This window comes from Schistocerca nitens, chromosome 1 (genome assembly GCF_023898315.1).
Source record: "Schistocerca nitens isolate TAMUIC-IGC-003100 chromosome 1, iqSchNite1.1, whole genome shotgun sequence".
NCBI lineage: Eukaryota > Metazoa > Arthropoda > Insecta > Orthoptera > Acrididae > Schistocerca > Schistocerca nitens.
This window is the reverse complement of record NC_064614.1, coordinates 1,299,990,117-1,300,016,602: the sequence shown is the minus strand read 5'-3', so window position 1 is coordinate 1,300,016,602 and position 26,486 is coordinate 1,299,990,117. Positions and strand designations below refer to the sequence as shown.

The 26,486-nt window shown below is 41.4% G+C and overlaps 1 protein-coding gene across 1 annotated transcript in view; it reads right to left on the bottom strand.

The window, feature by feature from the left end:
• Positions 1-26,486, bottom strand: part of LOC126202413 (protein flightless-1) — a 194,232-nt gene that overhangs the window by 41,036 nt on the left and 126,710 nt on the right. The window contains exons 13-16 of the mRNA XM_049936864.1: positions 21,991-22,129; positions 12,843-13,015; positions 12,629-12,755; positions 12,419-12,541 (exon numbers count right to left, since the gene is read on the bottom strand). Of these exons, the coding sequence (XP_049792821.1) occupies positions 12,419-12,541; positions 12,629-12,755; positions 12,843-13,015; positions 21,991-22,129 (562 nt within the window). The remainder of the gene's footprint in view (positions 1-12,418; positions 12,542-12,628; positions 12,756-12,842; positions 13,016-21,990; positions 22,130-26,486) is intronic.

Here is a 26,486-nt window from a genome sequence, read left to right as displayed (position 1 = left end):
TTTGAGCCATCTGTATAAATGAAGGTCATATTAATGAACTTCGAACGAAGTTCGACAAAACGGGAGTGGTAGACCGAACCGGGGGTAACCTCCTTCGGGAGCGAGCAGAGGTCAAGGTGGACGCGAACCTGAGCCTGGAGCCAAGGTGGCGTGTGGTTCTCGCCCACTCGAAAGGTTGCAGGGAGTGAAAAATTAAGGTGTTGAAGGAGGCGACGAAAGCGAACTCCAGGGGGTAGCAGGGCAGAGACATACAACCCGTATTGACTGTCGAGAGAGTCATCAAAAAAGGAACGATAAGACGGGTGGTCGGGCATTGCCAGTAGCCGACAGGCATACCGACAAAGCATTATATCGCGCCGGTAGGTGAATGGCAACTCACCAGCGTCAGCATGAAGACTCTCGACGGGACTAGTATAAAACGCTCCGATCGCAAGTCGTAAACCCCGATCTTGTATGGAGTTGAGGCGGCGTAAGATGGATAGCCGTGCAGAGGAGTATACGAAGCTCCCATAATCCAGCTTGGAGCGGACGATCGACCGATATAGGCGAAGTAGGACGGTTCGATCCGCTCCCCACGACATACCACTGAGAACACGGAGGACATTTAGAGAACGGGTACAACGGGCAGCCAAATATGACACATGTGGAGACCAACTAAGTTTCCTGTCAAATGTAAGACCTAAAAATTTTGTTGTCTCCACGAATGGGAGAGCAACGGGACCGAGTCTTAAGGACGGTGGGAGAAACTCTTTGTAGCGCCAGAAGTTAATACAGACCGTCTTCTCGGCAGAAAAACGGAAGCCATTGGCGACACTCCAGGAGTAAAGACGGTCAAGAGAACGCTGAAGACAGCGCTCCAGGAGACACGTACGCTGCGCGCTGCAATAGATGGTAAAATCGTCCACAAAAAGGGAGCCTGATACATCAGCTGGGAGGCAATCCATTATTGGATTGATCGCTATGGCGAAGAGAGCGACGCTCAAAACTGAGCCCTGTGGCACCCCATTCTCCTGGCGAAAGGTGTCTGACAGGACAGAACCCACACGTACCCTGAACTGTCGATCCATTAAAAAGGAACGAATAAAAAGAGGGAGGCGACCGCGAAGGCCCCATGTATGCATGGTGCGGAGAATGCCCGCCCTCCAACAGGTGTCGTAAGCCTTCTCCAAATCAAAGAACACAGCCGCGGTCGGGCGCTTCCGCAAGAAGTTATTCATAATGAAGGTCGACAAGGTAACCAGATGGTCAACAGCAGAGCGGCGCCTACGAAATCCACATTGTACATTGGTAAGTAGGCGTCGAGACTCGAGCAGCCAAACCAATCGAGAGTTAACCATTCGCTCCATCACTTTACAGACACAGCTGGTAAGCGAGATGGGTCGATAACTGGAAGGCAAGTGCTTGTCCTTCCCTGGCTTAGGAATTGGGACAACAATAGACTCGCGCCAGCATGTGGGAACATGTCCCTCAATCCAGATGCGATTGTAAGTACGAAGAAGAAAATCTTTACCCGCAGGAGAAAGGTTCTTCAGCATCTGAATATGAATAGAATCAGGCCCTGGAGCGGAGGACCGTGATCGGCCAAGTGCGTTTTCGAGTTCCCGCATGGTGAATGGGGCATTATAACTTTCACGATTCGAGGAGCGGAAGTTAGGTGGCCTAGCCTCCTCTGCCTGTTTGCGGGGGAGGAAGGCAGGGTGGTAATGAGCGGAGCTCGAAACCTCTGCGAAAAAGCGGACGAAGGCATTGGAGACAGCCTCAGGGGCCACAAGGACATCATTCGCGACCGTCAAGCCAGAAACTGGTGAGTGGACCTTAGTGCCAGATAGCCGGCGCAGGCTACCCCAGACAACAGAAGAAGGAGTAAAACTGTTGAAGGTGCTTTCTTTAATAATACGACGACACTGTGCACGTAATCGCTTATAATTGATACAATTCGCCACTGTAGGCTGGCGTTTAAAGGTGCGTAAAGCACATTGACGAGCACGTAAAGCGTCTCTACATGCCGCGGTCCACCAGGGGACCGGTACGCAACGTGGAGAAGAAGTAGGGTGAGGGATGGAATATTCAGCAGCAGTGAGAATGACTTCCGTGAGGTGTGCGACCTGACTATCGCAGCTTGGGAATGTTTGATCCTGAAAGGTCGCCCTGGAAGAGAAGAGCCCCCAGTCTGCTTTGGAGATGTTCCAACTAGATGAGCACAGAGAGGGGGTATGCTGCAGGAGATGGATAACACACGGGAAGTGGTCGCTCGAATATGTATCAGAAAGTGCATACCACTCGAACCGGCGTGCAAGTTGGGGAGTACATATAGAGATGTCTAAATGGGAATAGGTGTGAGATGTGTCCGAAAGAAAAGTAGGGGCGCCAGTATTGAGGCAGACAAGATTGAGCTGGTTGAAAAGGTCTGCTAACAGGGAGCCCCTCGGGCAGGATGCTGGAGAGCCCCAAAGGGGATGGTGGGCATTGAAGTCTCCAGTTAACAAAAATGGTGCAGGTAGCTGAGCAATAAGTTGCATCATGTCTGCCCTGGTAACGGCAGACGACGATGGAGTGTAAACGGTACAAATGGAAAATGTAAAAGTGGGGAGAGTAATGCGGATGGCAACTGCCTGCAGGCCGGTGTGCAACGTGATGGGATCGTAGTAAATATCATCCCGGACCAGCAACATAACCCCTCCATGAGCTGGGATACCTACCACAGGGGGTAGGTCAAAACGCACAGAGGTGTAGTGTGCCAAGGCAATTTGATCGCAAGGGCGTAGCTTCGTTTCCTGGAGGGCGACGACGAGCGGATGGTGCAAGCGGAGCAGCAACTTCAAGTCCTCTCGGTTGGAGCGAATGCTGCGAATATTCCAGTGAATAAGTGCCATCGTAAGAAAAGAAAAAGGAAGATGAAAGAAGGGGTCACCTCGAAGGCCGCTGAGGGCCTGGCTTCGAGCGAGCACTGCCGCCGCTATCAGTACGCGGACAGTCATCGTCCATTGGGTCTATAGGTTCATCGGCCATCTTGGAAAGATGGCCGGGAGGGGGAGCTTCCTCCGCCGGTGAACGGCCAGATGTTCGGCTACCAGCGGTGCGGCCAGGCGAAACGGATGACGGCCTGGGGCGGCAACCGCTGGGTGGCGCAGGAGAAGAAATGCGCCGTGGCGGAGAAGGAGAACTGTGCTTCCTATTAGCCTTCTTGGAAGGTCGTTTGGTGGAAGTACCGGTCGAAGGCTGGGAGTTCGAGGTACGTAGGAAGTCTGCACTGGACGGTTTCTTCTTGAAGGCCCGTGCATCTGACTTCTGGGTCTTCGTCTTAGCAGAAGCTGATGAAGGGGCTGGTGCCTGTGGGGTGATAGGAGGAAGAGAAGACGTCAACCGCGCGATCTTAGCACTGGCCGAACGGACGACCGTGGTGCTGAAGGTCAGATCGCATGTCTGGGTTGCCACCTCCCTGGTAGTCCGAGGAGAGGCGAGGACAGTACTGTATTTCCCCGCTGGGAGCAGCGTGGGCTTCCTACTAGCCAATAGCTTGCGAGCAGCCGAGGTAGACACTTTCTCTTTGACCCGAATTTCTTGGATACAGCGTTCTTCCTTATAGACAGGACAGTCGCGGGAGGATGCGGCATGGTCACCCTGACAGTTCACACAACGAGGAGACGGAGGTGGACAGTCACCCTCATGGGCATCCCTGCCACAAGTGACACATTTAGCCGCATTGGAACAAGACTGGCGAGTGTGATTGAAACGCTGACACTGGTAGCAGCGTGTAGGTGTCGGGACATAGGGGCGAACAGAAATAACCTCGTAGCCCGCCTTGATGCGCGATGGCAGCTTAACACTATCAAAGGTCAAGAAAAGTGTCCGGGTCGGTACAAGGTCATTGTTGACCTTTTTCATGACCCTATGGACAGCCGTCACGCCCTGCTCAGCGAGGAAAAATTGAATCTCCTCGTCAGTCAAGCCGTCGAGGGATCTAGTATAGACCACACCACGAGACGAATTCAAAGTTCGGTGAGCCTCCACCCGGACAGGGAACGTGTACAGGAGTGTGGCCCGAAGCAGTTTTTGTACCTGAAAGGCGCTCTCAGTTTCGAGTAATAAGGTACCGTTACGCAACCTGGTACAAGATTTAACAGATCCGGCTATGGCATCTACGCCCTTCTGGATAACGAAAGGGTTGACAGAGGAAAAATCCTTTCCGTCCTCAGATCGAGAAACGACGAGGAACTGTGGGGCAGGCGGTAGTACTTTTGTCACTGGTAGCTGGTCACGTTTCCGTTTTTGGGCAGAAGTCGAGAGAGATGGAGTGGAATCCATTGCGGAGGAATCCCCCATGATTGCCAGCATCTCCGATGGTGCGCTCCTTCCTTGTGGGGACCCTCTCAGAGGGCACTCCCGCCTTAGGTGAATGTTTACACCTCAGGTCACACCTCCCGAGAAACAGGTGCGAACGCGTGGGTCGGCCTTCAGGCGCACACAGGGAGGAAGGAAGAAGAGGAAAAAGGAGAGAGAGAGGGAGAGAGAGAGAGAGAGAGGACAGACTGTCTCAAACGCCGAGGCGGAGACCAGAGAAGGCAAGGAGAAGAAGGCAATGAGAAGGCAAGGAGAAGAAGGCAATGAGAAGGCAAGGAGAAGAAGGCAATGAGAAGGCAAGGAGAAGAAGGCAATGAGAAGGCAAGGAGAAGAAGGCAATGAGAGGGCAAGGAGAAGAAGGCAATGAGAGGGCAAGGAGATTTTGCAGGGGAAAGTGTAAGGAAGACAGTGAGGTGGAGAAGAGCAAAGAAAGGAACCAACCAAAGGAAGGAAGAAACGAGAAGTGAAAAAGCAAAATGACCGCAAATAGAGGTCGTGGAACCGTCCGTCTCCGGACGCAGGCGCTAACTACCCCCTTGAGGGGGAGGGACTCCTTTTAGTCGCCTCTTACGACAGGCAGGAATACCTCGGGCCTATTCTAATCCCCGGACCCGCAGGGGGGGGTGGAAGTGGGTGAGAGCCAACAATAATGAGTCAGTGACAATGAGGACAAATCAGTGACAGTGAGAAGAGACGGCAGCAGTGGAAAGGAATGAATGAATGAGATAATAGTGGTAATAGAGCGCAAGACAGAGACAGTGACAACATGAGGAGACAGCAGTAGTAGGACAGAATGAAAGAGACTGGGCTGTGAGACAGGAGACAGTGACAAAGAGGAATGAAGAGATATTGACAATTGGGCTGAATGAGTGAGTGAGAATGGGCAAGGGGGAGTGGATGGGTACGAGCAACTTACAGCGATGGGCTAACAGATGTAAGCAAGTTACAATCACAGAGAGCTTCTGGGAGCGAGATGCGAGTTGTATGTAAAAGAGAATGTAATATGCTTTTGCATGTCAAAATATTTGGGAAAAATTTTAAAGGTACTAATGAAGATAGAATGAGGCAGCTAGTACCCCACTTTTCAGTCAGAGTCTTTTAAAACAAGAGCATATTAGCCTTTTCCGCCTGTACATATACACAACATTAAAATGTGGACAAGAAGTATATCTACATACAAATTACAAAACTTAGTGCATCAAATGTTAAAAATGATATTTTAAGAGAAATATTCAAAATGTAGGATGACAGTCAGCAATGGGTGGTGATGACAATTATGTAATGTGGTGGGCCCAACAACATAATTATGTTCTATAAATGTTGTCATGAAGTTAAATGTATGTAGATATGTGGTGGCATAATGAATGTAGTTCTGTAGGACATGATATAGAGTGGAACACCTAGGAAAATTTTAGCTATGCTGTCAGGTCCCTACACCTCTGAAATCATGGAATGTAATTAGAGCCCTATCTAAGCATCATTTCATAAATTGTCACATAACATTATGCCATATACTATTTCATAACATTGCCCTGTAAATCAAAGGTAATGCCTCCCCCCCCAATATAGTTCATAGTTTTTACTGCCAGAAACGCTATGTCTGTGAAGGTTTTACAGTGGTTTGTATATTGTATATTATCTGGAAAAAGCACAACCACAGCTCTTATTAAGTGTTGCAAACTTTACTTCCGTGCGGACTAATTCAGGGTGTATATGTGGACAAGGAAAAAAAAATTCCGGATTTTTCCCGGATTTCCCGGTTAAAAATACACTTTCTCCAAGGGGAAAATACACTTTTTCTGTGTTAAGTGACAGTATACTCTTATTCGACATTGTAAAACTCATCAATCCTTTGAATGTTAATGGTTTTATATACCAGAGTAGAATTCCCGGCACTTTAGAAAACTTAACTTTGCGGGGAAAAACATGTTTTGAAAGACCTTTGATGTGCAGCAACATGTACACTGCATATTTTTGTAATACGAAGGTATAAATTTGAATTCCACCATACACTGCATGTCACTTTTCGAAGCATTGAAATTGAGATTGCGATGCGCTTTTGTAAGCCAGTCATAGCTCATGTCACGTGAGCTCGCCAGCTGATAACAGCATAGGACATGTGATGTAGTCAGCCAATAGCAAGATCACTCTTAAATAGCGCGAACACACAAATAAGAAAAGTTAATGGTTTAAATTAATATACATACCATTCACATATAATATTGGTCTCGAAGATTAATAAGCTGGAAGACAAGCTAAGCTTCCACATATAATGTTAATCTTTTTTGTGCATGTTACACTTTAAGATACATCACACAAATATGCCAGTAAAATTTTTAATAACAATGTAAATGTCTGATCTTCTGGGCTCGAAATTCTTCTAAATGGTCGTCCTCAAAGAGTTGATTTTTAAATGAGAGTCAAACGCTATGTGATTTAAGAAATTCATCGTACATTCTCGCACATAGCTCATCTTACGTAAAAGGAAATCTCCTTTGAATGCAATGCTTTTCAAACCACCATTTGCAATATTTTCACGCGACCTGTTAGAAATAGATTCATTTCAGCAGTTGCAAGAGAGCGCCAGATAACAAGCGTCACCGCGCTTGCGCAGCTACGATGACGCAGGAAGCTCATATGTTCATACGTGTAAAACATTAAAAGATCTTACATTATGTCATAAAAGAAACAAGACATCAGAGGATACTTCAAGAGCGTCGGATTATCTCATGTTTGGTTCTTTATTATGGCATAATGCCATACACGCACTTGAAATGCAGCGAACAGTTGAAACTAGCCAATAGTGTGAAATTAAACACTTTGTTTCAATTAAATTGACTGCCTCAACAGAAAAGGTTAATAAAAGCCAAACCTCTTTAGCAAACCGGACAAAATGACTTCATTGTTCTGTTAGGCGATTAATGTTTGACTGTCAGAAAGGTGGAAATAAAATCTAAAACTAATAACATATTTTAGCCTTCCATAATTACGCGAATGCATTTTAATTCATTTGATAGCTCCCAGCCACAAAAATCCGTTTTGTTATCATTTAACGTGAGAGCAAATAAACGAAGAGGAAACAACAAAATCACTAAACGTAAACACAGGTCACGTGGAGACGACCCACCTACCCACAACAACTCAGACTGCTCTGTGCATCAGCCCCAGATTTACTAATTTCCGAACTGGGGCAATATTAAGTAGTGGCGCCCAGCCACACATGTGTAACGAGAAGTGGGAGAAGGTACTACTCATACGTGACTCAACTGTGCATGCGCAAGAGTGCGCCCACAACTGTTCAAACGAATCTAAATTTAAACAGTTGTCACGCCACGCTCATCGGAGGCAATTTGTTGTTAGGAAGCATTGCATAGTCTTCCTAAAGCCTTTGACACACTTTGCTGTTGGCAGATGCTTGTATGAGCACTGTTTTATTGTTGTATACGGTGCATTTCCTTTGCAACTTAAGTTTTATTTTCTTTCCTTTTTTTCTCCTGTTCATGTTTTGTTGTTGTAGTATTATTCTGAAGTAGCGGGATACAGTAATATCCTTTGTTATAGTATTTGTTCTCACCAGTCAAAATCACAAGAATTTAACAGAAAACTAAAGCAATGAAAAATTCCCGGAATTGTAAACAATTCCCGGGTTTTTCCTGGATCTCCCAGTTGTCCTGGGTCGTATACATCCTGTAATTCTGAAGTTTTGGCCCAACCCAACACTTCATTCTTTAACATAACTGCAACCAACACTACTGACTGCACAGTTATTAGGCTGGCTGTTTGAGAAACATGAACTGTTCCAAATTTTAATGACTTCCAGTTCAGAACTAGGGAGACCAGAGATCAAGAAAGTTTACTGTGGAATGTTGGTCAACACTACATGAAAGCCAACAGCTTGCCAGCATCATCAAATCTAAATATAATGTTACTTCATTTACACCTCCACTGTGTGGTGGTACATGTTGCTATTCTAGATAACTGCATGTCCCACTTCCTTTCTACTCTGCAGATGAAAGATGGTTGTGTAGGAACCTTAATTTATGGTAGCAGTGATACAGGAAAGACCACATACTGTGCGTGCTTTTTTTATTTATATGCAGATGCGAAATGCAAATGTAAGCACCATGCAGCCCCAATGCACGATGGAGGGTGAGTATTTCCCTGGTGGGAAGAAGCCATTTACATTTTTATGTCACAACTTGGTAGTGCCATGGATGCTAAAGAACAAGAGGTTGGGATGACTAGGGCTGCTGTGCTGGACGAGGCAGGGGGGGAGACTGTGTGGATTTACTTAATGAATTACATTCTTACTACTTACATAATCCTCCATTATCACAGTGCTTTCGTGCAGGTGATGAGGTCTGATACATCAACAATTGGACCACAATTTCAATGAGTGATGAGAGTGCAGGAAGAAAAGATGTAAAGGTGAAGGTAATTATGAACAAAACAACTGGTACATCACATTCACAGAATTGGTTCTCTCCAGCAGCAAACAGCAGTGGTAACATTCCAACTGGCACTTGGTTATACATATAAACACAATGCTATTTTGCAGGAGAGTACACTAGCCCAGCGTGGTACAATTCAGTACATGTAAAGCAGGTTGATGTAGCCTTAAATGACAGCTGTAGGATTGTTACAGGCCGCCTAAGGCCAACCCCCATGGGCAAAGTTCAGTGTCTCGCTGGGATTGCTCCATGTGGGATCACCATGTGAGGTCCAGAAGAGAGGTCGCCGCTAACATTGAGAGGCATAAATCAAATACAGTGACCTCACATCACTCTTTGGACATCAACCTGCCAAGCCAAGACTGAAGTCCAGGAAGTGTTTCCTAACAACTTCAAAACCCTGCGGCTACCCAACTCTCCAAGTGGAAAGAAAGATGCCAACACCTGTCAAACTGGATGACACCACAAGAATCCCTGCCGCCTGGACACGTGGAGAAGTCGATCATCTGGAAGTCCTTGAACACACTAGGGACAGAGTCGCAAGATCGAGGGACAATCTCCTTAAATGCAACTTCCAACTGCCAAATGCGAACACAACACTGTGCGAATGCGATGAATTGCAGACAACCCGGCATCTCTTAAAATGTAACTTATGCCCAATCAGATGCAGCATGAAGGACTTAATGTCTGCAGCACCCAATGCTATCAAAGTTGCTCAATTCTGGGTGAATACTGTATATTTTTCTTTGTATGTATCGTATGTGTGTTCATTTTAGTGTACCTCTGACATGAATAAAGAAAGATCATTTAAATAACTTACAGAATAAACTGAAGTGTTTATTAACAGAGAAATGATGTTACTCAGTAGAAGGTTTCAATTGTAATGTCTTCTTGTAAAGCTGTTAGTGTATATTGCTCTAAGTTGGTTTTTGTAACAAAAAACTGATAATTTCTGATGTTCACTTTTATAGCAATGTATGCATTTACCTCACACTGGCAAGAGAATTGAATCAAAATTAGTACAGCCTTGTACCTAAATGTATACATGAATTAAATAAATATCTCAATTATTCACAAAAAGGCAGAAACTTATCTTTTTCGTTTGTGCCTGCCAATGTCTCTACACTTCTACATTTCGGTGAATGGTGTCTTTTACACCCACAGTATTCACATTCTACAAGGCCTTTCCTGCTGTAGGTATCTCAATTACATGTTCTTTTTCTATTTTTGTTTAGCCCCATGGTTTATTAAAAGTAAACTGGGAGACTTATGACAATGCAAAAGCAAAAGATTTTGAACATTTTGACTTTGAAGGGACAAATAAAAAAAATTAATTTTATCTAGAATTTGCAGCTGTGAATGTGACTGTATTCAGTATAGTGGAAGCTTCAATAAAAATGCTTTCAGACACATTTTTTTCATATTTTATTAAATCACACAATGCATTTTGGACCCTGTGTGTCCTTTTTCAGTTGCAAATTGTCTAATACATCATTTACCTTTGCTCTTTAGTGAGGTGAAATGTATTTTCCTGTATGAGAAATTTAGACATAGGTTTCATATTTTCCACTGTTTCTTAGGTATTTCTGCACTCGATTCATGAAATACGAAAATGCATTTCACCTCACTTGAGAGCAAAGGTAAATTATGTATTAGATGATTTGTGCCTAAAGATGGACCCACAGGATCTGAAATGCATAGCATAATTTAATAAAACATGAAAAAAATTATGGCTGAAGGTGTTTCATTCAAATTTTCTGTGCCATAAAACAATGTTGTAATCAGTGAAAAAATGTTAATTCTGGGAATGTAAAAACAGGTTTGTACAGAAGTTAAAGGTAATAGTGTTTTAATTTCCAATTATACATTTAACTTTGAACATTAGGAAGTCAGCAGTAATTTAAACAATATTAGTCAATTTGCTATGAAATAGCTTTTTCAGTGAATAAAGTTTAATACACTCCTGGAAATGGAAAAAAGAACACATTGACACTGGTGTGTCAGACCCACCATACTTGCTCCGGACACTGCGAGAGGGCTGTACAAGCAATGATCACACGCACGGCACAGCGGACACCCCAGGACCCGCGGTGTTGGCCGTCGAATGGCGCTAGCTGCGCAGCATTTGTGCACCGCCGCCGTCAGTGTCAGCCAGTTTGCCGTGGCATACGGAGCTCCATCGCAGTCTTTAACACTGGTAGCATGCCGCGACAGCGTGGACGTGAACCGTATGTGCAGTTGACGGACTTTGAGCGAGGGCGTATAGTGGGCATGCGGGAGGCCGGGTGGACGTACCGCCGAATTGCTCAACACGTGGGGCGTGAGGTCTCCACAGTACATCGATGTTGTCGCCAGTGGTCGGCGGAAGGTGCACGTGCCCGTCGACCTGGGACCGGACCGCAGCGACGCACGGATGCACGCCAAGACCGTAGGATCCTACGCAGTGCCGTAGGGGACCGCACCGCCACTTCCCAGCAAATTAGGGACACTGTTGCTCCTGGGGTATCGGCGAGGACCATTCGCAACCGTCTCCATGAAGCTGGGCTACGGTCCCGCACACCGTTAGGCCGTCTTCCGCTCACGCCCCAACATCGTGCAGCCCGCCTCCAGTGGTGTCGCGACAGGCGTGAATGGAGGGACAAATGGAGACGTGTCGTCTTCAGCGATGAGAGTCGCTTCTGCCTTGGTGCCAATGATGGTCGTATGCGTGTTTGGCGCCGTGCAGGTGAGCGCCACAATCAGGACTGCATACGACCGAGGCACACAGGGCCAACACCCGGCATCATGGTGTGGGGAGCGATCTCCTAACTGGCCGTACACCACTGGTGATCGTCAAGGGGACACTGAATAGTGCACAGTACATCCAAACTGTCATCGAACCCATCGTTCTACCATTCCTAGACCGGCAAGGGAACTTGCTGTTCCAACAGGACAATGCACGTCCGCATGTATCCCGTGCCACCCAACGTGCTCTAGAAGGTGTAAGTCAACTACCCTGGCCAGCAAGATCTCCGGATCTGTCCCCCATTGAGCATGTTTGGGACTGGATGAAGCGTCGTCTCACGCGGTCTGACCGTCCAGCACGAACGCTGGTCCAACTGAGGCGCCAGGTGGAAATGGCATGGCAAGCCGTTCCACAGGACTACATCCAGCATCTCTACGATTGTCTCCATGGGAGAATAGCAGCCTGCATTGCTGCGAAAGGTGGATATACACTGTACTAGTGCCGACATTGTGCATGCTCTGTTGCCTGTGTCTATGTGCCTGTGGTTCTGTCAGTGTGATCATGTGATGTATCTGACCCCAGGAATGTGTCAATAAAGTTTCCCCTTCCTGGGACAATGAATTCACGGTGTTCTTATTTCAATTTCCAGGAGTGTAAAATATGTCACTGAAACTAAAATGTGTCAAAACACTTCTCACTGTTATTATATCATCATCAGTTATTCTTCGGCAACTTGCTAATTGTTTGAAATTATTTAACTTATTTGTTTTTAAACACACCCAGAGAATATATTTGCAGCTTTGTCAGAAGAATTTACAACAAAACACAACTTAAAAATAGCTAACTCTAAAAATAAACATATTCTTAAGTCAATATGAAGTAATGCAGGCAAGTAATTCACCTTTGTTTCTTGCTGTCGAGCCCATTTAGTAAGATCAGCTCCAGTCTTCTGTACTGATTCAGCAGTTCGTGTAAAATCAACTGCTATAACTTCATCCCAGCCACTGAACTTTGATTTGAATATCTGAAACAAAAATGAAGGTTTTAAAAAATCCTAACAAATGCACATAACATAACTTCAGAAATATTATGTTGTAGCAAGATGTAATACCTGTGTTTCTGTTCCTTCTTGGACTCTGCTTACTAATGCATACTCTGGTCTTGAAATCATACTGAATAGTTCTTGGGAGAGCTTTACGGCAGCTGCTCGTACAAGACGAGTAGACTTTTTCCCAAACCTTCAACAGAAAATATTTTCTTAGTAAATGTTGTTTTCATTCTTTAATAATGAAGTAAATAAACAATACTTTTCTCAAATGACTTACCAAACATATACATCGGGGTAACAGTCGAGTATATATACATTTCTATTATTCAGCAGTGAATTCACAAGCTTGCCATGAGGAACCTCAACTTGTGGTAGCTCCAAATAGCCCATTCCAAGCCTCACTTGGTATAAACGAGGTGTTGCAGGCATAAAATTGCAGCTTACATGTTCCTACAATTATTTTACCAATTTCAGCACATATTTTCTGATGAGATTTATTAAAAAATTTTGATGAGAAGAAAATTAATCTAGATCACACCCAGAATATTTATTTAGGTTATGCCTCTAATGTTTTACATCAAGAGTATCTAAATCCACACATTAATGCAACATGGAACGCCTTATATCATAGAGCATTACATTAAAGCCTAAAGAGCAATTGCTGTGAAACAAAATCCATTTGGTATTCAACTCAGGACAGTTTTACTATACACATTCACTCCGGTGAGGTGAAGATGTACTGTACAAGGTAGGATAGGAAAGCAACGCACAATATATATATTCTCCCCTGGTATTGCAGCTGGAATGTTGAAATTTTATAATTATACAGTTTGACATTTGTGCTACAGAGGGTATTTTGTTTTTGCGGGCAGCTCTAGTTAGAGAAGCCTGAACTACGAAACAAGTCACGCATATTACTATCATCAACTTGTGAATAGCAATGATGTGTAATTTGATATTTGTGAGCCAAACAGCATAAACTGAGTGAAATTCACAGGGACATGAGTGGTGTGTATGGGACTGTATGGACCATAACAGTGTCTCCAGGTGGTGTACATTGTCCCAGGAGGGGCCTGTGAACCTTAGTGATTCCCCACACTATGGGTGGCCAGTTACAGCTACAACACTGCAGAATGTCAGAGCCATTGAAACACCAATTTTGAACAACAAGCATGTGCAACTGCACACCTTATTGCAGCAATTCAACATTTCCTAAGGTGCAGTGTACAATACTGTTCATGACACATTGAAATTTCATTAAGTTAGTGCTCGCTGAGTGCCTAAGAACCTGACAGACAAGTATAAGGACCAGCATGTGATGACATGCTTGGATTGCTTACCACTTTATGCTGCAGAAGGGCATGACTTTCAGAAAGGAATTGTCACTGGTGAATGAATCGTGGGTGTTCCACAAAAAGCCTGAAACCAAGCAGGCCCGTATGGAGTGGAAACATGCCGGTTTCCCAGCATGAAAAAAATTCAAAGTGACAGTCTACTAGGAAAGTACTTGTGGAAGTGTTGTGGGATATGCATGGACTTCGCTGAACACGGGACCACTGTCAATGATGCAACTTATGTTAAAACTTTGGTTAAGGTGCGTCATGCCCTTTGTGACAGATGCCAACACCACCAATGCTGATGGTGTCAAACTTCATCATGACAATGTTCACCCCATTGTTGATACTCCTGTTCATGAAAAAATCCCCAAATTTTGGTGGCAGGTGTTCCAGCATCCACCATACAGACCGGACCTTGCACCATCGGACTTTTATCTGTTTGGTACCATGAAAGAATTCCTGGCTGACCAATGTTTTATGATAGATGTTGAAGTGAAATGAGCAGTTCAAAGATGGCTATGCTCCAAACAAACGGACTTCTACAAACAAGGTATTCTGAAACTGGTACCATGATGGGAGAAATATATAAATTACTGTGTGTTACTTTCCGATCTTTGCTCTTATAATCTTTAGTGCCAACGTGAATTACTGAAAATGTGTACTCTTCTCCACAAATTTTGATTGGTGGAAGGAGTAACATACAAAACAAACACTGTAGTCAACTAAGTAAGCGTGAAATAAAACTTAATTGATGAACGTGGTTCAATATCGGCAAAAGAACACAGAGCCACAATCTGGCAGTTCATAGCCAGGCTCTTCTGACTGTGAAAGCTACAAAAAAAGCACTCAATTGCCATAAAAACTTATGTTCCACTACTATTTACCATGATTTATGTTACAAATTTAAAGCTATGTTCTATTTATCATACTACATCAGCACACAGACATGTTACTTCTAGCTGTTTTTTCCTCCATTCACTCCTCCAATTAGTTTGGCCAGTCAGTTCGGAATAAAATTACGAGTGATATGTTGTAATCATTGCCAGCCATTATCAAGTTTGCTAGACTGCAATAAAGTCTTTAACATTTAGTTAATGAGAGACTGATGGGTTGTGATGGATTTTGCTTCAACTACAGTTGACATTTACAGAGCCAACAACATGTTGGTGGGTCCACTCTGAATTCGGTAGTTGATGGTTGTTTCGTTTATGGTGAAAACTTCAGAGATCAGGAGCAGGACAGAAACACACGTAATTCATATGCTGCTAAACCCAAACTACAGGTTTTAATGCAGGTTACCCATAAGGTACAATGGAGTGACATTTTGGCTCAAGCAGCAGAATGGTACAGAGCCCTGAATTTTGGTAACTCAATGGATATAGAAAAGCCATAAATGCAGTAGTCAACTGAAATCTCGAGGTATTTTTATATACTTTTGCTCAATTGTTTACTCTATATTATCAGTCAGTTCCACAAGAGAACAACAGAAAATCAGTCAGTTTCGGAAGCATACACAGGCACTATGAAAAACAAAAGTACAATGACAAACGGGAGTGCAGAAGGTATCAGGCAACAATGTCAATTGCATAATGAAATCACTCAAATGTGAAATGAATTCTAGTAGAAACATCTTAGCTGTATTATTGAATTTATAAAATAATAAGCGAGTTAAAAAGAAAACTTATTATGAAAATAAATGCTTGAAAACATTAGTCAATTAAAGAACAAAATGTTGCTGGAATCATGAGACACATCTTTATCAACTTCAAGTAAATGGGATGGAGCCACGACTGACAAGGGGAGGATGCAGAAGGGAGTTCACCAATTTACCTCAAACTGTGTGAGTGGAAGCAGGTAGTCCTGAGTTGCAGAACAGCTATGGCTAGTTTGACAGATGAGATACAAATGCAAATCTGAAATCGGCAATATAAAGCTGCTGTTAAAACTAGGTTATCTTTAAACAGCTGTGGTGTCATCGTCAGGCTACTGTTCTTGATTTTTTATTGCATTCTTCTTAAAGGCTTCTCACATGTGTGATCTGAGGGAATAGCTGCCACAGTCTCTCACCCTTACCCAAAAAGATTTTTGTTTTATCCAAGTAATGTTTACTACAGTGGAATCTCATCAGTGTGTTTCTCATTACCATGTTTTCCCTGCATAGTACATCCATTTTTGGAAGTCTCAGTCCCGATTACAATAAATACATGTTAAAATGACTTTGTATGTTCTCCCTCCCTACTTAGTGCATTCAATTACAGCAGTATCAGTACTGTTTGGCCGCTGCAATTTTTGCCGCTGAGAGTTCTGATAGTGATGGGAGCACAATGTTTGTGAACTTGGGGTACGGAAAGAGCAGGGAGAGAGTGTTTTTCAGTGCTAGCAACTTTGCAAGTCATACAGATCATGTGCTATGGTAGAAATGATGTTCGTGAGTAGTTCATATAGGTTGGCAGTAGTTCCGGCGACTTCCGAATTCTGTAGTGGCCAAACAATGAACCAAATAGTGCATAACTCAGTCACTGGTTTTCTTTCGTGTTTAGCATTTCTTTGACACTCAGTCCATAATTTCTTCTTCTTTTCGTTCTTATGTTAAACAGTGTACCGGCACTTTACAGGTAAAAACAGATTGAGACATTTAACAAACCAAGAAATGGGGAACACTATTCAGGAAATGGACAAAAATTCCAACATGAAGCATATTGATATGGCAGGGAAACTGAACATTCCTCCGTCAACATTAAATGCAATACTGAGCAAATGAAAGATAACTGAAGCAGCATCTTTTGAACGATGAGACAGCAAACAAAAACAAGTGCACAATGGACAGCTTCCAGAACTGGAAAATGTGCTACTGAAGTGGTTAAACAAGCTTGTGCTTTGAATATTTTAACTGATGGTGCTGTTTTTCATTCTAAAGCATATATTAGGCACAAACAGTTGGGATTCAAGATTTCAATGTATCCAATTGTTGAACTGAAAGATTCAAGAACAGACATAATTTAGTGTATAAATGTGTTTGAGGAAAGGCTGGAAGCATAAACATTAACACTGACATTGGTCAGTCATGAGAAAATAATCTTCGATCAATGATAGAAAAGTACAGTCCCAAAAAGATTTTTAATGCAGATGAAATGGGCTTATTTTTTCACCTTCTGCCTGATAAAACTCGAGTTCAGAGAGGAGAAAACTATCATGGCAGAGTATTTAATAAAACGAAGCTAACTGTTTCATTATGTTGTAATGAAAGGGGAACAGAAAAGTTGGTGGCACTAATAACTGGAAAGGCGAAGAGTCCACAATGCTGATTTTCATTTCCATCAAAATATACAGCTAAAGCAAACACATGGATAACAGCTACCATATTCCAACAATTCTTGCATGCCTGGGATGCAAGGTTGGGTGTCAGAAACAGGAAAATTCTCTTGTTTAATGACCAGTGTGCAGCGCACAGCCAAGATATGTCCTATCTGTATACTATAAAAGTACTGTTTTTTCCTTCATAATTGTACAAGCCACTTTCAGCCACTTGACCAAAGCATTATAAAATTTTACAAAATGCCTTTCATTGTGCTGTGTGTGATAATGATATTTATTTTGCTACTGGTTTCGGTCTTAAACCATCTTCAACGGCAGCTGTACAACGTACAAAATGGACAGCTGCAGTTGAATATGGTTTAAGACTGAAACCAGTAGCAGAATAAATATCATTATCACACACAGCACAGTGTAATGCATTTTGTAAAATTTGTACATGCTGTTGACCAGTGCCTAAACAAGATGTGCATTATAAAATGCCTGAAACAAAAATGCAGGAAAATTCTTGTAGCAATGAGGCTGGACTGTCATGATACTACGATGAGAAAGGCCACAATCTTAGATGCTATGCATTTTGTAAGAACTGCCTCTGATCCCATGGAAGAAAGCACAATCTCAAACTGCTTCAAGAAGGGTGGCTTTGATCGGATAATTACAGAAGACATCACACCAGAAAACAAAGAAACTGCAACTAAACAATCGCAACAAATAATGGAGTAAGGAGCAAACACTGACTACCTCATCTTCGATGAATATGTTGAATGTCACAAAGGTGTTGGCATCTGTCAGTCCATGACAACAAACTATTGAAGCAATAGACACTGTTATGCATTACATTTTGAGTTTTAAGTCAATGAAGAATTGATGAGCATGTTAACTAAAATGGACAACACAATATTAAAATTAGGACAAAGGAAACAGTCCACTATTAATATGTTCTTCAAACCTTTGTAAAGGCTGAACTATACACTGTATCATATTGTGTCATAGTATAGTTACACTAACAAGGCATATGATATACTAATGGTTTGTTGAAATATCAATTCCTAATCATTTACTGGTAGTGATTCACAAATGGAGAGAAGCTAAATGAATGACATTCATTTGTTTTAAGAAGTGTGGTCAAAGTTATGATTTTAATGGACTTTTATTTTTTCCAAGTCATATGCAAGATATGTGTATTGGGTGCTAGAGGTTATGCTCATGCGTCACGTGTCTTCCTGCATTCCAACCAGTTGATGGCAGAAAAGAACATGTTCGATATATTGAATTTTTGACAATGTAGCCATTTTTAACACATTTTTTTGCTTCTTGTTTTTTAACAAGTAATTTTGAGTGTTTCTGGATGTGATATCTCAAACATGTTCTTGAAAAGCTGCATTTTGAATTATAGTTTATTGAGATGACACGTCCAGAAGTGTGGTGTTATGAGGCTGCATATTACCCCAAATGTGCTATCCTTAATTCCACATTTTCGCAGATGAAAATATTGAATAATTATCAAATTAGGTATTTTCTGGTAGCATGTTTTCCTACTTATGACTTTCAAAATCTGTGGTCCTCTCAAACGCTAGCTATGTTATTGAATTACTTGGTACAAAGAACATTTTTGAAAACTTTGAGAATGGTAATGAACCAAGGTTGAAAGATAAACCTTTGACAGAGGAAAATCGTGGTTGTAATATAAATATTGAAAGAAATAAAGACAACATCTCTTCTTATAGTTCAGACATTGAGTGAACAGTAGGAACCTAAACAAGAATCAGTATGTCACTGGCTTTCTGTTATAACTTCAAGTTGAACAAATATATTTCAAGGAAGACGCAATACATGAAGGTCAAAGATCAAGTAAACAGCATAAGACCTGTGTACACTTTAACAGTCAAATCATAACTGAGTCCAAGTCTAGCTGGCAGACAGCGCCGCACGTAGAGGACGCACGTAACTGCACGGTGGCACTTTGAAAAATCAGCGAGTCACAACACTTTCAGACCTCCTTTAACTGATATAGCACCTTTGCATGCACTTGCGCGTACCCACACACACACACACACACACACACACACACACACACACACACACACGCACACACACCACGTAGTTTATTGTCCCAGTCAACAGCCACAGACTAGCTGCAGTGCTTGTACAACATAGTTGTCCCAGACAAATTGTGTGTGTGTGTGTGTGTGTGTGTGTGTGTGTGTGTGTGTGTGTGTGTGTGTTTTTCTTTATTAGTTATCTCTGAAAAATGGTGAGGGAATATGTATGGCAGCCACCTCTAAATGCGGAAAAATGTAGGTTAACACAGACGAGTAGCGGAAAAAAAAAATTATGATTGGACACAGTATTAGTAGTGTTCTGCTTGACACAGCCATGTCATTTAAATATCTACGCTACAAAGCAATATAAAATGGAATGAGCATGTAAGGATTATGGTAGGAAAGGTGAACGGTCAATTTCGGTTTATTGCAAGAATTATAGGAAAGTGTGGCTCATCTGTAAAGGAGACCACAATGTAGGACACAAGTGTGACCTATTCTCGAGGACCGCTTGAGTGCTTGGGATCTATACCACGTCAAATTAAAGGAAGACATCGAAGCAATTCAGAGGTTTGAACAACACATAGGTGTTGCGGACAAGCTTGCAGAACTCAAATGGGATTCCCTGGAGGGAAGTGACATTCTTTTTAGGAACACTATTCAGATAATTTAGAGAACCATCATTTGAAGCTGACTGCAGAATGATTCTATTGCCTCCAACACACATTGTGCGTAAGGACCACGGAGATAAGATATGAGAAATTAGGGCTCAAATAGAGGCACATAAACAGGCATTTTTTGCTCACCCTATTTGCGAGTGGGACAGGAAAGAAATGACTACTAGTGGTACAGGGTACCTTCTGCCCTGTGCCACAAGGTGGATTGCATAATATCTGTGTAGATGTAGAAGATCAACTCAGTAATTTGTTTTATCACCAGGGTGTGATTTTTTTGAAGATGAGTAGCAGAGCTCATCGATTAATTGAGAGAGCACAACCCAGTGGAAATATTTGGTCTATCTGATGTGTGAAACACTTTATAAGAAAAAGAATTTCCTCACAAAAGAATCCAGAGGATTATACTGTAGTTGCATGTGTACCTCATACATACAATTTAATAAATGCCTATTAATGCTAACAGCTCAGTATGAGGAACTGAGCAAACATAGCCAAATCTTTAATTCAAAGCATATCTTACACTAAAATATGAAACTGCATCTAAGTTTTGGATAACAGACTGAAGTTTCTGTTAACCTATAACGGCAATATTTTTGCACTTTAAAAATCAACCAAATTATAACTGCAAATACATCTGCACATTTAAAGAAATTCCTGCTGTAAAAGTTAAGTGGTTTCTAATAATATCTATTGTGATGACCTTTGTTTCGTTTCTGTGTCCATAAGTAAGGGATGTTCAAAAAACTTTGTCATGACAGCAGTGTGTGGGCTCAACTGTGACAGGATAACATGAAACATGTGACATGTGACAAGGTGCATCAAGTCCCTTAGAGGGCCTCATGTGCCGAGATGTTGAGTGTAGCAGTTCTAACTGCTAGCTCCAAAACTGTCATAGAAACACAGTATGCAGGTAATAGAGTAGCAGAAAGCATGGCGATCACATTTAGGTGAAATTATGTGTGGCTGGAACATTGTCAGTATTAAAGGTTGGCCACACTGCATGTTGGCCCTGCAGCTGAATGCCAACTGTATCTTCTCACAGCTGTTGAGAAGAAATAAACAGTTGATAGCAGTACAAACATGTTGACTATGTGATATGACACAGTTCCAGGATTACTATTCCACCTGAAGTGCAACATCCAACAAATGAATCATCTGCCCTTGTTGCATACATCAGGGCAACCTATGAGTCACATATTTCCAATCAGAAAAAGTATTATCAACTTGAGAGACTGCTCTGTATCTTCTAGACCCTAAGCTGTTACTGAAACCAGGAGCTTATGAAAAATGTTTGTAAATATGCGTACATAAGTTGCATAAAATGTAAATCATGAAATATTTTATGTACATGCGTTCTTTGATGGTTCCATAAGTCACCCAACAGGGGGAATCCATTAACAATGTTTTCTGGAGCAACTGACCAAGAAGGTAATGGTGGCTGAAGCCTGTATATTTGGGCTATCTTCTACAGCTAAGAAACATAAAGGAGTTTTCTTCCTTCTTGTTTCCATTCTAGTTGCTAGTCAGTTTCTAACTGCCACATGAATAAGAGCCTTCAGAGGTTGATTATAATGATTATGTACTGAATAAAACACTCTTGCTTTAAAATATTTAAAATAAAGTCTGAAAATATTCTGATGAAAAATCATTTTCAACACTGAAGAACTTTGTAATTTTGGTTGAATAACAAAGAATTAATTCTGGACTCACTAAAATAGTTTGATAAATTGCAGTTACGTAATTGTCTCAGAGCTCCATAGTCATTCATACAATTTCAGCCTCACAAAATAACCCTTCAGTTTCACAAATAATTTTACCAAAAGAAATAAAAGACACATCAAAGAAACAGTTTCATTATTTACTTCTGGACACAGAATGCTTCAAGTGGTTAGTGCTATCAGCTTGAGTAACTGAATAGAACATCATAAGTCATTTGTTTATTCTGCTCTGTCAGCTGAATACATAAAAAAATATCCATGTCTATTTCTCTTGAAGGAAGCATCAGTTGCCAATACCATGTTGTCACAAATATGTACTTAAGGGCAGTATGTGAGTACCTGAGGTGGTTCCTCCGGCGCAAGTCCATCCTCCTCACCGAGAGCCAGCCAAAAATCAGATGATTCCTCCCCAGGAAGTTCAGTGAGAATTTCTGCTTTATTCTTTCTCTCATTTTTGTTTATTTTTTCAGCCATAAGCCTTAAAACAGAATGAAAACAATTAGAAAAAAATCTGTCTTCACACAATACTAACAAATACAACACTGTGAACAAATGAAAAATTGGTTGTAAAACACCATTGCTTAAGTATTCCATTTTCTACATAAAATTTACACATTATGAAAGTAATTTCCATTCAAAGATTGGATCACAGCAGTCTCAGGCAACTGCCAGTGGCAGTTATTCATAAATGTCGTGTGTGTGAATTGTGTTTGTGTGAGCGTGTATGTGTGTGTCTGTCATCTAATTCTGACGAAGGCCTTACTGTCCGAAAGCTATATTTTTGGCAGTCCTTTTGTTGAGCCTACCTGCAATTCAGCATCTCCACTATATGGTGAGTAGCAACTTTCCTTTTCATAATAAAACATCTAATTATATCACACATTTTAATAACAGTAAGGAAAGAGGAAGATACTGGCTATGCTATATTAGTAGGATCCATGATGGTGCTCACTAGGAAAATCATGGAGAACCAAAATCAGGGTGTCTGGAAGAGATAAACAACTCTGTATCTTCTTTACATAACCATCCTATAAACTTTCCAATAAATTTTAGTGATTTAAAATTACAATGACACAATGAAGGAAGTGTAAAGCATTTATATAACAACAGTATTCTCTATTACTCCTTTCAGTTCAATAAATTATACAGTTAACACAATTACATCAAAGGACTTCTAGAATGCATGTCAAATATTAGCCATTATGCATACTAAAAGTGAATCAACTACTACCTAACGGGTGGCTCATTAATATTTTTGCCAGTGATATTCTCTTTGTCCCCGATTTGTGACACATTCCAGTCTCTTTCCCTTCCCCATCTTAAAATGTCTCAGAAATAATTATGCAAGTTGTCGTTCTTCTGAAAACGTATATAGGGATATAGTAACAGATGGTGGCTCGACAAGATCAGCTGAATACTGTTATTCTGATACGAAACATATAAACACTGAAAAATTGTATGGAATTTCAACCAACAGGCTCCTCACTACGAGGGATGCTCAACCCATCGATCGCCATTGACTAGTCTATCGCCTTGGCTTGATGAGTCAATCTTTTGAATTCTATGTCTGAAATCTGTGTAAATGAGCTGTTTTTGTAAAATATCAATTTGCTGACAATGAGTGTTTCACATGGTATTTGTAGGTGGTACATCTGACAACCCAATCTCCACCCTTTTCCTCTCCATCTGCATTACACCACTTCATCGCTTGCCAGCCTTTCCTCCTACATAGTGGGGTAATGTGTTTGTCAATGCGTTTGTCTATGCGTAGCTACAATAGCAAAAAAAGAAATGTGAATTATCTTGTTCAAGAATTTGTTAATACGGTATGTGCAATAAAATATTTTAGTCAATGCCAGTAAGTTTCCTCTCTTACCACTCTATTCATCACTTTCATCGTCATCACTAGTGGGAGAATCATTGTCATCTTCACCATCTTCCCACAGAGCGTCGTCTTCTGTTCCATCCAGTGAATTTGTGATTCCACATTTTTTGAAGGATTTTTCCACCAGTGGTTGCGGAATGGAGTCCCATGCACTTTTCACCCATTCACAAATCTGGGACAAATCCGGCCGTTTGATTTTTCCACTAGGTGTGAACTTACAGTTTTCATCAGCCATCCTTTGCGCATATCGCTGTTTAAGTGCAGCTTTGAATGGCCGATTTATACACACATCTAGTGCCTGTAGGATGGATGTTAGGCCTGCATGTATAATGACCAAGTCAATAAGTCAATTTTCCCTTTTTGTAATTTGTCTCGCACTTCCTTAGTTGTATGTCCGCGGAAGCTGTCCAGGACCAACATGTTGCATAAATTCAGTAACGCAGCAGGACGATGTTGCCAAACATGTGTCACCTAGTCAATTATAAGTTCATTGTCCATCCACCCTTTCGGATTCACTCTCACTAATGCTGGTATGCCTTTTACTGATACTTTCGGAATAGTTTTCCTTTTAAATATAGCTTTCGTTCATCACCAGTTACACACAACATCACCGTACATCTTTGTTTCTCACTGCCACCAGTTCGTATCATGCTGGATTCTCCTACCCTGTTCACTGTGTTGTCGAGTGGCATCTCAAAATAGACTGGCATTTGATCCGCATTACCAATTTCAGATAAAATATAGGACTGTTTACGGCACAGATTTATCACATAATGATGAAAATTCACTATTTTTTCCTTGTAATCGCCTGGAAGCCGCTGAGCGATAGTAGTTTTCCTCCAGAATCCTAAACCATTGCGGTTGAAAAATCTGGATAGCCAGCCCCGGCTAGCTTTGAAACTGGTAATGCCTAGTTCTTTGGCTAAAGACAATGCTTTAAGTTGGCACATTTCATTCGTCACCGCACATCTGTATTGTCGCTTCTCATCTACATAATCGCAGAGCCTTTTCTCGAGGTCCGGATGCTTCGCTTTTTGGCCGTGAAATGCCCAGCGATTACTATTAGTTTCTTGAAGCTACGTTTTAATTTATCACCAGTTGCGAATACAACTCTCACTCACGTCATACTTTCTTCCTGCTGCACGGTTTCCAATATTCTCGGCTTCTTCAATAATTTTCACTTTTCCTTTTGCAGTGTACAAGTGATAACGAGAACTTGTAGCCATAATTAACAAGTTTGAAGACGTTAATACTTCACTCCTAATGAGCAACTGATGCGTCACAGACTGAGGCCGCAACAATGCAATAGTATAATGGAATGTATTGTTGGAGGTGGAGCAGTAGCAACAATGTTTCAAATAATCTGTGCACCCCAGTTTTTCGTCCTAAAATTCGGGAAAAAACATGCGCGGATTATTCGAGTATATACGGTAATTTGCAGTCACAGCAGTAGTTTCTTTTTTTCTGCTGTACAAAAAAGTCTTTCATCAAACACTGCATCACTTCATGTATCAGAAGTATTGATGAAAGATGCAAAACCATTGAGCCCTTATTTTTCCACATTTAAAAACAAATCAGAGATAATATCAGCCATCAGAGACATGCCTCTGTCAAGACCTAGTATAACACGAAATGTGGAATTAATGGCAGGAAATATAATAGATCAACTGATAACAGATTTGAAGTCCTGCTTGTTTTTCTGAATGCAGATATACCAGTCAATAGATGGAGTCGATTCACCTCAAGTTGTTATTTTTCAGATTTCAGTGTAAAAGAAGACTGCTTACAAGTTTGACCTTGAAAGGCAGTACACAATAAGATTTTTACAACGCATTCAAATACTTCATCTTGGAAGATGGTTTGCCAATTCAGAAACTTGTGTCTATTTCTACTGATGGACCATCTTGCATGGTAGGCAAACACAAAGGACTTGTTACCTTGAGTGCGGACAACAAATATTCCTGTCTTTCTTTACGTATCATTGTATCATGCGTCAGCAAGTGCACTGTGGACATATTTTTATATGGAACATGTTATGAGTACTTCACAAAAATTGTGAATTCAGTTCAGTCACAATCAATAAAGAGAAAAAAAATTTAGAGTGCATTTAGAAGAATTGGATAGCCAGTATGGGACCTGCTGTTGTACACTGAAATTTGAAGGCTGAGTAGAGGTATGGTACTAAACAGATTTAGATAACTTCCCAGTGATAAAATCTTTGTCTCCGAAAGAGAAGAAGATTACTCACAAAAGTACAGTTTGAGCTGGTTGTTGTATCTGGCATTTGTAACTCATATGACAGTGAGGCTAAACAAGTAAAGCAAAGAACTTCAAGGAAAAAAAACCAAACCGTTATAACTCCTATGTCTTTCATAAAGTGTTTTACACAAAAATCTGATCTTCGAATAGCACAGTTACAGACATTACATGTGAAGCACCTTTCTCAAATACATTCACAGCTGCGGTATCAATAAACATGACTGAAATAAACAAGAAGCTGAAAACATGTACACGGCCAACACTAAAGTACTGAAGACAAAGTCTGAAAATCGATTTTCATATTTCATGACAACAGAACCTGTTCTAGCTTTCATAGTTCAACCTTTCCAAAAAGTGGGTATGGAAGATATTTCAAGCACAATGACTATTCTTTCCTCCTGTAGTGGGAATGAACTTGAAGAGAAAACAATTTGATTTCAAAATCACATTTCCTTAAAGTCAGAATACAACAAAGACAATTTTCAGGAATTTGAGTGTAAAAACTTATCTTAACATTGTAAAAGTGGCATCAAATGTTTTATCATTTTTTGGAGTAACTTGTCTATATGAGGCAGTGTTTTCAACAATGAACATTGCGAAATCGAAGTGTAGAAATAAATTGACTGATACTCATCTTTCAGACTGTGTAAGGTTGGCTCTGACAAATTATTCAGTGTATTACAATAAACTT